Source organism: Pungitius pungitius, chromosome 9 (genome assembly GCF_949316345.1).
Source record: "Pungitius pungitius chromosome 9, fPunPun2.1, whole genome shotgun sequence".
In the NCBI taxonomy this organism is placed as follows: domain Eukaryota; kingdom Metazoa; phylum Chordata; class Actinopteri; order Perciformes; family Gasterosteidae; genus Pungitius; species Pungitius pungitius.
This window is the reverse complement of record NC_084908.1, coordinates 30,387-43,813: the sequence shown is the minus strand read 5'-3', so window position 1 is coordinate 43,813 and position 13,427 is coordinate 30,387. Positions and strand designations below refer to the sequence as shown.

Sequence of the window (13,427 nt, the reverse complement as noted above, 5' to 3'; positions counted from 1 at the left end):
CGACAATCACCACCATTGTGAAGCTGGCTAATTTCAGTTTATATGGTAACACGTCTCAACATGACAGTGATCGATACAAAGCTCACTAAATGCATGGGACATGTGGCATCTAACCCCTGTAAAGTCACAGGGAATATGATGCCAGTGTGTATTCATACGGTGACAACCACTTCCCTTAATTTCGTAATCCTTGACAAAAAGTAATCGTCGTTTCTAAAACAAGGCTTTAGAAAAGTGGAAGTGTTTCCAGAAGCATGACATATCATTTTATTATGTCTTTTGTAAGAGGAACAGATAATCTCAGAATTATGCAATGCTTTATTAAACATGTCAGTCTGGCTTAACAAAAGCACAACACATGTCGAGTACACATGCACATTCCTGCATCAATAGTCAACACATAACAAGTGAGTTACAGAATTTAAAAAAAAGAAATGAATGAATTACATAATAGGATACTAGTGGAGTTTTGCATTGGTGACAGCGCATGACTTGTATATAAGAAGAGCGATTCAGCACAGAGAGCTGATTTCCCCCTTGCTACAGCCCCACTTGCAGCAGGCGTTGGACAGTCCGACCACTACATCCCGTCCTTTCCTATCTGCACTCCGTAGAGCTTCCAGCACCTCCTCAGAAATGGGCGAGCGAGCTGAGCGGCTAAATCCAGCAGCCACAGATGCCCCGTTTAATGTTTGCTCTCTCCATACTTGGGACTCCGCAGCATCCTGTTTGCCGATAAGTTGAGGGATGGAATTTGTGTTCCATGGGTCAAAGGCCTCTTCCCCAATAGAATCTGATAAAAAGCATATAGGAAAATCTCTTACTCTTACTGTTAGACACAATATGGCACATCATGGAAAATAATTTCTCTATAGTGTCTCATATACACTACCTGTGTCTCCTAGGCTTCTTCTCCAACGAGAACCACCGCAGGTAAAGATGACAGCTCGTATAAACTCTCTTCCACACAGTTTCACCCCATAGAAAGGGGGCTGGGCGTCGTTGGAACGCACCTTTTCTACCAGAGCCGCTAACAATCCCATTGTCAAGAGTGCTGCCTTCCACATGCTGAGAGTGAAAAGATTCTGTTGGTATCTCAATTGCTGCTTGGGGCGTCCGTGTCGTTTGCGTTTCTCTCTGGAAAGCCCGTTTTATAAACTGCAGCATCTCAGAAAAGGCCTTCAACTTACCTCCACCTTTCCTCAGGCCTAGAGATAAGACCCAAGACCTTTAGGAGCAACAATGCACAACAAGAAAAAGAAAAGTTGTGATAATCCTGCAAATGATGCCGGAGGTGATGTCAACAAAGCTCTTGGCTATTTAATCAACTGTGACCTTCTGCTGGCCTTTCTGTCCATTACACCAGGTGGGTTACGCAGTGTTTGTTCAATCTTTGTCTTGCTATCAGCTTGGGTGTGCAATGGATGGAGATCCCCATCAATTTGTCTCAAAGACAACTACAGTCCTGTACAATGATTCTCTCTGAATGTGGCATACACACACCCACACATTCACACACTACGCATAGGGATTTCAGAGGTCAATCGGTGATACCACAGTGACTCAAATCAATAGCAACGTGTATCTTGTAATTATTAATACAAGCCTATGGGGGGGGGGGGGCAACGACTAGGTTTTCACATACAAGGCATTTGCTTAGGTGTCACCATATTGCTGCAGATAAAAAAAAGATCGAAATTGAAAAAAGTAAAAGTAAAATATATTTTTTATAATTAGAATATAAAGGGCTACATTGGAAGACTACAGAATGAAAGAGCTAAAAGGGAATGTGCAGGAAAATAGTCTATGGAATAGAATAGTAGTATAATTCAAAGAGTATGCAATGTACAGGGATAATAAAGTCCACAAAATGTGCGTTAATGTAACTGATATAGATGAAGAGAGGCGGTAGCAATATCAAGCAAACCAAAATGTATCAAGAAAGACTAGAAGTGCTCATTTGACGTCCGGCTCTGTCAAAGTGACGGAAGGGGACAATCTACCAATCAACAATACAATATTTCCCTGACGCTTTGACCACCATGCAAGTAAGCCAATCGGCATTTAGTGCAGGGCGGGGCAATGACGGGAGGGTAGCAACAGTTGCCCCGGTGAAGGCGAGGCGCCATAGTCACCGTAGTCCTGGCGACAAGAGCCAAGCAACGGGAGTCAACAACAACAACAACCTTATACTAAGGGGAAAAAACTTCAACGACTTAAAAGGATAATATTGGGATAAACTAGAGGTGAAAAAGTTATATAACGTTATTTCAGAATGATCATTTCCTTTTTTTCTCATTACGTTTGTGGTCTCGCGTGCATGTTTGTACAACCGTCGTCGTTAACGTGTTATTGGTCGAGGCTGTCGGTGATAAAAAGTGGTTGCCAGCTTCTTTTCAAACGCAGACTGTTGTTATGGCGATGTCAGATCTTTGATAAGAGCACAAGATGGCGGGTGTGTTCTAGTGCCGATCGTACTTTTTCGCTCATTTGTTCGAATGTTCCGGTTTTGTTGTCACAGTTTCAATTACAATGGGATTATGATTAGACGTGTTCCCAGGCCGTGGTTGTGTATTTTTTGCCTATTTTACACGAGTAACTCGTAACTAGCTGTTGGTCTCGCTAATGTCAAACTCAACGGAGCTGCTAGCAGAGGAAGCTATCACTCTCGTCCTCAACTCACTTTTAAAGCAAGCTATTCACAAACCCGCAGATAGATGCATTATAAACTGCGCACAGAAATCATTCATATTCGAGTTTTAACCAACGAGATTTGAGTGTGTAGTGTGCTTCTTAATCTTGTTGAGTTTGAAGAAGTTTTGGGGTCTTGCATTACATCCGGCACGTCACCGAACACGGTGCGCCGGATGATGGTTTGATCACAGGAACGCCTTATCTTCAGGTGGGATGGACTTATATTTTGACTGACAGCGGGTCCAAAGATTAAAATGAGTTTTTTTCCCCCCGAAGGTATCTGTTACTGCCCACGGTCGCATATTTTTTTATGTGTCATTAGTTGAACTGTTTTACTTGAAACACTATGGTCGTGGTCAATGAACCTCGTTTTGAAAATGTATGTCATTGCTTAATTCATGTTGCTTTGGTTCGCGCTGTGCTCATTCTGGAGCAAACAGGAAAAACGCACTTCCTCTTCTGGTTTATGTTCCACGTGTGCACACACGTGTAAGCTTAAACACTCTGGTCCAAATCATAGAGTAAATAACAAACAACCAAAAGTGTGTTGTTGTGTATATGTGTAGCACTTCCTTTAATAAGGGCGGTCTCCTTTCATCCGCAGAAGGAGTGCATCAAAGCATTTGTTACCATGGCAACTTCTGGATACTCTGAGGACCTTCAGCCTCAGCAGGCCAACACAGTAACCATAGCAACACCTCCTGCCACCACAACCTCATCTGCAAAGACGGCACACTTCCTGTCGGAGATTCCGCCAACCTCTGGAACCATCTCATCGGCCAACCGATCGGCCAACGCCTCAAAAACAGCACCGGATGCACTTTGTTCTCAAGCGCCGCCCACCAGCCACAGCCAGAAGGCAGTGGTTCTGACTACGCCCACACAGCACTATGTGAACCCACAAATCCAGCATTCTGCGGTCCAGAAAAGTAATGGTCAGAGCAACTCGCCCCAGTACATCATAGTAACTGTTACAGGTGAGAGGCCATGTGATAATCGACGTGACTCCTACCTGCATGCTACATACTGTGCACGCAGACATTTGACAAGTTTTCTAGCAGCAGGAGGGCAGGTTATGGAAGGAAGTCTAAGCATGCATCAGTTCCTCAAGTCATCAGTGGCAAAAGGCAACAGGCTGGATCCTGGTTGGAGACTGTGAGTTTGTCTGGTACAATCTCATTGATTCTCATTATCTATCATGTATACACTTTTTTTCTTATCCTCTTTAAAACAACAACCAATAAGTCTCTTCAGTTGCCAGGACCTCAATCTCTTGCTTAAACAACTAGTGCATTCTATAGAAAATGAATTGTCGACAACTACATCAATGTGTATTGTTTATTTTTAGGTTGTGGACTGTTGTTCAGTGATAGCAAAATCATCTTCACTATTTTCATTACATATTATATTCTAAACCATTAACCAATTCATATTTTACTCTATCAATAGCTAACACCAAAAGGAATTATCAAAATTCAACAGATCAGCTGCAAAGCCTTTATCTGATCTTTAGAAATGAATAAGGCAGGAATGGCAGGGTTGCTAGGCTACTTAGTCCCGAACATAGGAACTTTTATAGAAAGTTAAACAGTGGTATAATTTTTACAGTTGTATTTAATCGACATGGCTTTAAGTGTGCATCCCTGCAGCTGTAATCATAATGCAAATGTTGTGTTATTTAGGGGGAGATATGTCTATATGAGATAAAAGTGACCCCAACACTCGTGTCTATCTTAGTGTTTATTTTAGGGACGTCTATTCGTAGATCTTCTTCCCCGGTAGTATCAAGTGACACTGTGCACTTTCACCCAGAGTGAGACTCCCAGGCCCGAGGCTTATGGAAACTCATCAAGTATGGCTATTAAGTTGGCTGCTTTATAAACCTAGTCCTCCATTGTACCGACGCACTGCTGTTAAGGAGCCGGGTTCTTCTCTGTACAGTTATGCTGCTCACGTAATCGTGCAAAAGGTATACTTGAGCTATGGTGCTTTTCCCCCCTGTGTATCCATTCTATGTATTTAAGAATGCTAGATTAAAGAACCTTTTAGGTTTTACATTTTAGGTATTAAAGTTTCAAATTCCCAGGTTGAAAGGAACAGTTACTTTCAATTCTTTGTTAAAAGAAATAAAATGAAATTGAGTGGCAGGCTGTGCAGAGTTGTGTTGGCTCAATTGTAACTCTGGGTATGTTTACAGCAGTCCAGACAGGTGGGAGCAGCACATTGAGAGCAGGATGATGCAAAACAGTTTAAGTGAATTGTGTTCTTCCCTGAAGGCTACTAAGAAGCGAAATATCATCCTCTCCTCCTGCCACCCTCCTGACTCTCCATCATCCCTCGTGTATCTCTCAATTCGTCTCTCATCTGATCTGCATGTTTACTAGATGGAGTGATTTCTCTCTCCATCTGGGGAGATTAGCTGTCCAAGGCTGTCCTTCTGCATGCAATATATAAGGATGACAGCCGAGTTGGACTTCCGCACACTTTTGCACTCCCCACTGTCAGTCTCTCCTCTGTGGAACAAAAAAAACCCTTTGTTGTAAGATGTTCTGCGGTGACTGTTATTACGATTTGGAAGCAGTGTGTCGTGAGTACTCAGCTTGTGGTGATGGTGGCGGGCTTTTCTGTTGATTTTTTTCAAACATATGATGAAACCTCTCTCCCTCTGGCATCCCTAGAGGGCTCAGTTCACTCCAATGACAGCGTGTCCGACTCCAGCCCTCCTGCACCTGGTGTTCCAACTCAGGTGGTTCAACCAGTGCAGTCAGCCCAACAGGTATGAGGCTTGCATACACACACGCACACACCAATCCTTTCCCATTTGACACATAGGAGCATGTCGGCAGGTGAGTGGCTTAACTCACCTGCAGAGGTCAGTGTTGCAAGCAGCGTCATGGGCAGTCAAGAGGATTCACTCTGGCCAACAACCTGCATTCTGTGGACATTAGGCAGGAGGTAATCAGACATACAAAACATATCTCTGATCAGGTAGGAAAATACATTAGGTTACAGGTAATTTGAGTATGCTTTCTCACTGCTACAGGTAGATAGAGAGGAATGTAGTCGAAAGAACCCTGTGGCCTGCTTAGCACGTCCATCACTGTGTGTGTGTGTGTGTGTGTGTGTGTGTGTGTGTGTATCTTATAATGCAATCAACCTCTGGCACCAACAAACTATTTTTCACAGTGTACAATAATTTCAGTAAGGTCGAAACTGTTCAGGATGGTTTCCCGGGCAGTGCGGAAAAAAGTTAACGCTTCATTCATAAATATCAATAATGAAAATGACCTCAAACTCAGTTCCAGAAAATCTTCCCTCCGAGCAAAGACCCTCTTCACCCTGTTTAGGAACAAAGCACTCTTCGTTCAGTAGAACAACTAAATGCAGTCAGCTCCAATCGAATACTTATATTGTTCTGTGCTCCTAGTTGTGTAACTAACTGTTTGGTTACACATTTGCCGTAACTCTATACAGTAAAAAAATCTTAATGTTGTGTGGACAGCTGGCTTGAGTCTCCTGCTTGATTCTTTTGCAGGTGGAGCATGTGTACTCTGGCCAGGTGCAGTATGTAGACGGAGGAGGAGACGTGACTTTCACTACGTCCTCAATGTGAGCAGAGAGGAGCCTCCGTGTGTGCATGTTGACGTAGAAACACCGACACACACGACCGATCAAACGCACACTTTACTAGTCACACTTTGGCACGTTTGCATGTTATTTATTTGTCTGTGTTTGTATGTTGGGGACTACAGATGAAACTCTTTCACTGTCCCGGATGAAACAAACAAATAAAATATATAAATATATAATAAAATATGTCTTTTCCTGCGCAGTCGATCGAGCAACTACCCTTTCTCCGACTCGCCCATCTACTCCCAGACCCCTCCCTCCTCCTCCTCCTACTACGAGACCACGCCCAGCACTGAGACAGACATCACTGGCCCTGTGACCTCGCAGTCGGTTTCTGTGGCAACAGGGGGAGGTGCAGGCGCAGGGGGCTATGTCATTCAGGGAGGTTATATGTTAGGAGGAGGAGCAGCAAGTGGTGGAGGACAGACTTTCACCAGCCCAAACTCTCGTGCGCCCCCCGCCACCGTGAGTACGGAAGTTCAAAGTGAACAATGTACTTTTAACAGCCAAAGCAACAAAAGTTAATAAAGTTCAACCCTGGCACTGTGCATCTTCCCCAGGTGCAGTGGCTGTGTGATAACTATGAGGGGGCGGAGGGCGTGAGTTTACCTCGCTGCACCCTCTACTACCACTACCTGCTGCACTGCCAGGAGCAGAAACTGGAACCCGTTAATGCTGCATCCTTTGGTAAACTCATCAGGTCTGTCTTCATGGGACTGCGGACACGGAGATTGGGGACTAGGTAAATAAACACACACATAAATACTCTGCTAGATGAGCATCTCAGGGCATCGTTCTAACTAAGAGTGTGTGGTTGTGTTTCAGAGGAAACTCAAAGTACCACTACTATGGTCTGAGGATCAAATCTGGTTCCCCACTGCTCAGACTGATGGATGAACAACAGCACATGGCGATGAGGCAGCAGCCTTTCTCACAGAAAAACAGGTATCGACGCCGCATCAGCACGTGAACAAGTACTTTGTTGTAGAGGATCCAATCAGACGAGATGTATCTGATGTACTGTGTCCAAAAGGATCAAGCCACTTCATAAGGCGCAGGGGATCACCAATGGGTCAGGTGGGCTGGGTCAGCAGGCGGCGGCCCTCGATATTTCGGCGCAGGTGCAACAGTATCAGCAGTTTCTGGGTGAGCAACACCTACACCCTGCAAAATGTTCCCCATTTCTCTCATTTCATTCAAAGGATAATACTTTTGAGTGATGTTCGTGGTACTTTCGGCACTTGAACAACCGCTGCCCCCTGTGCAGAGCCGTCGAGGCCGCTGCCAGACTTTGTGGACATCGATCCGCAAGATGGCATCCTGCCCGACGGGATCCTTTTCGAACACCTCCACTCCTTTCAGACTCTCTACAGAGAGCACTGTGAGGTAGGCAGTCTTGGGCAGCACAGGCACACTGAGCTCCCTCCTTTGTCCGCATACACAGGTCGTAGCCTCAATGTAGCTTCTTACCACACAGCCTGAAAACAAGTCACGTGACATCGTCTTTTAGCACTCGGGTGTTTTCCTCATGGAACCATAAGTATTACGGTGGTGTTCCGACATCTCTTATGTTTGATCCCTACAGGCCATACTGGACGTGATGGTCAACCTTCAGTTCACTCTCGTGGAGACACTGTGGAAATCCTTCTGGCGGTTCAGCCAGAGCAGTGACACGGAATCACTCAACCTGTAAGTGTCATCAATACGCACAACATGCATACCAGCACGTATACCTCCTCCGCTGCTGTAAATAGGCTGAATGTTGCGTCCTCCAGGCACAATGAGTCCGAGAAGCGTCTGCCCAAATCGTGCCTGGTGGTGCTGTGTAAGTATGAGCCGGTGCTGCGCTGGACGAAAGAGTGCGACAACCTGCTCTACCAGACCCTGGTGGAGATCCTCATCTCGGATGTCCTGAGACCCATCCCTAGTAAGTGTGTGAGGTCCTTAAGAGGCGTGTGTACAAAGCTGGCAAGTGAGGCCGTCGAGACCCATTGGACTGGTTTAGAGCACGAGGGACTTTCTACTAACAGCCATGACTATGGGTGTGAATATAAACACTTTGGCCTCTGTGTCACCACCACCCCTCCCTCAGGTGCCTTAACTCAGGCCATTCGCAACTTTGCCAAGAGTCTGGAGAATTGGTTGACAGGCGCCATGATGAACATCCCGGAAGAGATGGTCCGTATCAAGGTACTTCCACAAACACAGAGATCTGCATCCATTTTGTAGAGCAGATAATTCCGATCGAGCGTTTTTTTATTGAATTGATCTGTGTCTCGTTTGTGTGCATTTGACACGTTTTCTGTGCTGCTGTCTCGTGATTAGGAAAAGGTCCATTTCAGCTAGGAGTGTAGACTTGTCCTTGTTGTTGGCCTCTTACGGCAGCCTTATTTCAACTCTCCTCCTTTCCGCCCCTTCAGGTGGTGTGTGTGGGCTCCTTTTCCCAGACGCTGCGCCGCTACACCAGCCTGAACCACCTGGCCCAGGCAGCCCGGGCTGTCCTGCAGAACACAGCCCAGATCAGCCAGATGCTCTCGGACCTCAACCGGGTCGACTTCACGAACGTGCAGGTGTGCGCTACCATCTCGCCCTCCTGACCATGACCGTAGATTAGTCTGAAATACAAGAGCAACCCTTACCATTACCAATTGTGTCCCCCCCTCGCCCCCGCCCCTCAGGAGCAGGCATCCTGGGTGTGTCAGTGTGAGGACCGTGTGGTACAGCAGCTGGAGCAGGACTTTAAAACGACCCTGCAGCAGCAGAACTCTCTCGAGCAGTGGGCAACCTGGCTGGAGGGCGTCGTCTCTGAGGCCCTCAAGCCCTACGAGCACAACTCGGCCGCCCTGCCCAAGGCAGCCAAGGTCTTCCTGCTCAACTGGTCCTTCTATAGGTGAGAGGGGAAAAATATATACAATCTGACATATAATGTACAAAATGATTGTTGATGTTTTTCCTCAGTGAAAGGTGATTGTCTTGTTCTTCCTCACCAGCTCCATGGTAATCCGGGACCTGACTCTGCGCAGCGCCGCCAGCTTCGGCTCCTTTCACCTGATCCGCTTGCTGTACGATGAGTACATGTACTACCTGATAGAACACAGGGTGGCGCAGGCTAAAGGAGTGACACCCATCGCGGTCATGGGAGAAGTACGCGCCTGCGCATACAGTTGCATATGACAGTCCGCGATGACACATAAACATCCAACAATGTTCTTCTCTGTTGCAGTTTGCCAGCATGGTCAAGAGCCGAATCTCTCGGGACCTGGAGAAAGGTATTTTCACCGTGAGCCTGCATGCAAACATGAGTTTTAAGTTTTGCCGGCACTTAACGCCTCGCCACTGCCCTTTCTCCGTCAGAAGAGGAAGAGGATGACGAAGACGATGAGAGCGAGGACGAGGGCGGCGATCTTGTGCTGCAGTCCAGCTCTCTGAGTGCGATGGACGACGAGAAGGAGCCGATGGAACCGCCTGCCAAGATGTCCAGGACGTCTTTCAGTCTGCACACTCTGACCGACAGCACACAACCGTAGCCGCTCATTTGGAGGGTTATCTCTCGCTCACACACACACACGCACACACACACACACGCGCGCGCTTGCTTTGAGTTTAGCATCTTGCCATCCCGTCACTGCGCGTACGGTTCGGGTTTCACAAATAGCTGATGTTTGGTGTGTGTTGTCGTCCGGTGGTTCTTTAATCGTGAAAATTTGAATGAGCCCTTTGCCAATGATGTACTTTTGTACTGCCGCCATTCTTCTCCTCTTTGCCTTCTCCTGGTGTTTTACTGCCCTTCCCTCGTTCGCTGTGCCTTCCCTGTTCTCGCAGTGGCCTGTTGATGCGCCTCCTGTTCTGCATCAACTATAACGTGCATTGTCTTGATTCCCTCGTGCCCCGCCTTAACCACTGAGCTGAGTGCTGTGGTAAGTGTTCTTTGTTGTACTCTAAAAAGTCTCCCACCTTGCCTTTAAAGCGGTGACTATGCAGGGAAGCTGGACTTTAATGAACAGAAATGTGTGAACAACACATTTCTTTTATCTCAGAGTAGCATCTGGAATGATACTTCATTATGAATTATGTTGGGAGATTGATGTTGATTAACAGCTGTGTGTGGTTGTCATATTTTATTTCATTCTTATTATATGGCCAATTAACTGATACCTTGTGCCTTTGAGAGATTTCTAGGTGGAAAAAGCTTGTATTCTATATATTCTGTATCAGTGGATTAATAAATGAAAGTCCTGTGAAGTCGACTTGTCATGAATATTTAGCTGCAAAAAAACTAGATTTTATCTAGTTTATGGTTATTCATGAAATCATCCTTTTATCAGCTCATCATCCATTTATTTAAAAATTGTTCTCTCTATTTTACAATCAACCAAGCACACAACAGACTGACGAATACAAATACCTAATCGTATATGCGGTGCAAGTTGAATGGGCCACAGGACGAGTCAAGGACAAAGATATCCCAGCCATCAGCAGCCCTCACTACGCTGTATCTACGGCAACATCTGTACCAGCCATAGCCATCTACAGGTTTTGTAAAAGTAAATATGTACTTCTGAGGTGTTACTGTTTAACATTTTGTAGATAACCCCATCTTATGTACCTTTTGTGAACATTGTACAAACCGTTTGTATGTAGTAACCATTACTGCCTTAAGAAGTTTGTTGTGTTTTATCGAAATAATTGATTTTATTTTTATTGTGATAATGGACCTTGTGGTGCCGAGATAAAAGACTGGGATTCGACCCCACATTTGGGTCACCCATGGTTCGGAGACGGTTCGAGCTATCGGGCTGGTTCCACTTCTACATGAAAGCCAAGGTCCCTCTGAATCCAACGAGGGGTCCATTGTTGCTCTAGGACAATAGGTTAAAATAATAATGGGGATACCCAATGGGGATTATCAACGCGTGGGCACTGTTGTGGTTAGTTCTGAAGGCCCCTGAGACACTGTTTAATGCTTTTAAAACAACAAGCATTTGAAAAGAGTCCACACTGTTTAAATGTTTATTCTGTAATGAAATGTCCAAGGTGTTTCACCTCATCACAGGCAAGAAGGTCGTTGTCAGCCAATTTACAATGAGGGAATTTAAAAACTGTCCTCTTTTGTTGTACGAATGAAAATGGCACTCTTGCTGGCATTGTATTTCATATCACGTTCCACACCATAGACAGTACATGTACTAAGGAGCTGCTGGAGACCAGCACTGCTTGGGCTAGAAATCACAAGATCATCTGCACACATAATAGGATTCGTTAAGGCACCACCAATCGTGCACCCAGCATCACAGGCTTTCGCCTCTTTGGCTCAGTTTTTCAAACAACTTTCCATGATTGACACGGTCAAAAGCTTTTGAGGCATCCACAAAACACATGAGAAGGGATGAGTTGTGATCTCTATATTTGTTTACAATTTCCTTTAAGGCATATGGCATATGTACACAGGTCAGTGCCATGTTTGGCTTTAAAGCCAAACTGGTTACCTGAGGAAACTCGTTCAATCTGTCCATTGGGGTTATTTGCAGGACTTTTGACAGAATACTGGACAGAGCAACGGGCCTGTGTTCATCTAGACTACCTACTGTAACAGCTTTGTTTTCAATGACCGGCACTGTCAAGTCTGTCAAGCTCAAGGGCACTTGGCCCCCTCTTGTGGCAGCTGGTGGAATTTTTCAAATCTCACTGCTCTGTGCTTGGGATGCAGCATCTATAACGGGGGCATGTCGTGCGTTCAGCTTCGGGGCGTGTGTGGGAAACAGGGTCCTTTGGCGCCATCGTGTGGCGGCGGCGGGGCGTTGCAGCACCAGAGGGCAGCGGAAGTAGAAACGTCCACAGCGCACGTCGTGTGGCTCAGTCATCGATCGCGGCGCTGCAACGCGACTGTGACTTTCATCCGGGCGTCTTGATCGGTTCGAACGGGGGGGGGAGATTCCACTTTGTTGTGACAGCAGAGCGCCAGGGCAATGGCGGCTGGCCGGATGTGGTAAACAGCTGGGGGAGTCTCGTCGTTTTTATTTTGGTGGTTTCAGGACGCAGATTGGAGGGGAGCGCCCCCCAGCGGGCAGGAGGCCGTTTTTATTTCGGTGGTTTCAGGACGCAGATTGGAGGGGAGCGCCCCCCAGCGGGCAGGAGGCCGTTTTTATTTCGGTGGTTTCAGGACGCAGATTGGAGGGGAGCGCCCCCTAGCGGGCAGGAGGCCGTTTATATTTCGGTGGTTTCAGGACGCAGATTGGAGGGGAGCGCCCCCCAGCGGGCAAGAGGCCGCTCCCCCGGTCTGCGTTTGAGCTCTGCCGCGTGTAGAGACACCTACGCACCCACACACATAGATATATGTATGTATTTTATTCACATGTTCCGTGTTTATACGTGTACATGAGGGGGGGGGGAGATTCCACTTTGTTGTGACAGCAGAGCGCCAGGGCAATGGCGGCTGGCCGGATGTGGTAAACAGCTGGGGGGGTCTCGTCGTTTTTATTTCGGTGGTTTCAGGACGCAGATTGGAGGGGAGCGCCCCCCAGCGGGCAGGGGGCTGCGCGCACGTCAAGTCAGCGTCAACGCCGATACGTGCTGGTTCCGGCGGAAGCGCTCCGTGTCTTGGCGTGCTGCGGAGAACTTGACGGCGGAGGAAATGCTGTGTCGTTACGCGTTTCGAACGGCAGAGGGCAGCCTGTCCATTTTACATGACATGACATTACATTACATGTCATTTAGCTGACGCTTTTATCCAAAGCGACTTACAATAAGTGCATTTCCACATAGAGATGCAAACTCAGAAGAACAAGTAACAAGAAAGTACAATTTTCATCAAAAAGCAGTTTCAAAACATGTCATAGAAAAGTGCCATTATAAGTACAGTTTAAGTGCTACCATTTGTTAGTGCTATGGTTTGCTAGTGTTTTAGTCAAGGTGGAGTCTAAATGGATCCGTGTGTGTCTGTGTGTCTGTGCACAGTGTGCGTGAGATTTTCAAAAAGGCTCCTTTCCCACCGGCAGAAATGATTCAAATGTTGCAGGTGTAGCCCTGGCACAAAATTCACTCAGACATCAGGATGTAAATAGTTTTCTAAAAACCAAGTTAGAAGTGTGCATAAATATGTTGCA

The 13,427-nt window shown here is 46.4% G+C and overlaps 2 protein-coding genes across 7 annotated transcripts; one reads left to right on the top strand and one right to left on the bottom strand.

Annotated features, from left to right (window-relative positions):
• Positions 1 to 243: 243 nt before the first annotated feature.
• On the bottom strand, positions 244 to 1,216 carry rln3b (relaxin 3b). The gene is made up of 2 exons (XM_037472733.2): positions 893 to 1,216; positions 244 to 793 (listed from the first exon to the last, which is right to left on the bottom strand). The coding sequence occupies exons 1-2, from the start codon at positions 1,065 to 1,067 to the stop codon at positions 513 to 515; spliced, it is 456 nt and encodes a 151-aa protein (XP_037328630.1). The 5' UTR covers positions 1,068 to 1,216; the 3' UTR covers positions 244 to 512.
• Positions 1,217 to 1,285: 69 nt separating this feature from the next.
• On the top strand, positions 1,286 to 10,945 carry rfx1b (regulatory factor X, 1b (influences HLA class II expression)). Of its 6 annotated transcripts, none has more exons than XM_037472731.2 (17): positions 1,286 to 1,366; positions 3,299 to 3,671; positions 5,373 to 5,470; positions 6,230 to 6,303; positions 6,528 to 6,789; positions 6,885 to 7,066; positions 7,150 to 7,269; positions 7,358 to 7,470; positions 7,592 to 7,710; positions 7,910 to 8,013; positions 8,100 to 8,251; positions 8,417 to 8,514; positions 8,745 to 8,894; positions 9,003 to 9,214; positions 9,315 to 9,468; positions 9,548 to 9,593; positions 9,679 to 10,945. In XM_037472731.2, exons 2-17 carry the CDS (start codon positions 3,326 to 3,328, stop codon positions 9,849 to 9,851), a joined length of 2,403 nt encoding a protein of 800 aa, XP_037328628.2. In that variant the 5' UTR covers positions 1,286 to 1,366; positions 3,299 to 3,325; the 3' UTR covers positions 9,852 to 10,945. The 6 variants fall into 6 exon arrangements, with proteins under 6 accessions (XP_037328628.2, XP_037328626.2, XP_037328625.2 ...); XM_037472729.2 differs by lacking the exon at positions 1,286 to 1,366 and adding an exon at positions 2,077 to 2,246 and having other exon boundaries at positions 3,302 to 3,671; XM_037472728.2 differs by lacking the exon at positions 1,286 to 1,366 and adding an exon at positions 2,077 to 2,246.
• The last annotated feature ends 2,482 nt before the right edge of the window (positions 10,946 to 13,427 follow it).

Coding starts and splice junctions, on each gene's coding strand:
- rln3b (XM_037472733.2), bottom strand. CDS start 1,067: ATGTGGAAGGCAGCACTCTTGACAATGGGATTGTTAGCGGCTCTGGTA. Junction 794..892: donor AAGAAGCCTAGGAGACACAG/GTAGTGTATATG, acceptor GCTTTTTATCAG/ATTCTATTGGGGAAGAGGCC.
- rfx1b (XM_037472731.2), top strand. CDS start 3,326: ATGGCAACTTCTGGATACTCTGAGGACCTTCAGCCTCAGCAGGCCAAC. Junction 7,067..7,149: donor ACACGGAGATTGGGGACTAG/GTAAATAAACAC, acceptor GTTGTGTTTCAG/AGGAAACTCAAAGTACCACT. Junction 8,515..8,744: donor AAGAGATGGTCCGTATCAAG/GTACTTCCACAA, acceptor CCGCCCCTTCAG/GTGGTGTGTGTGGGCTCCTT.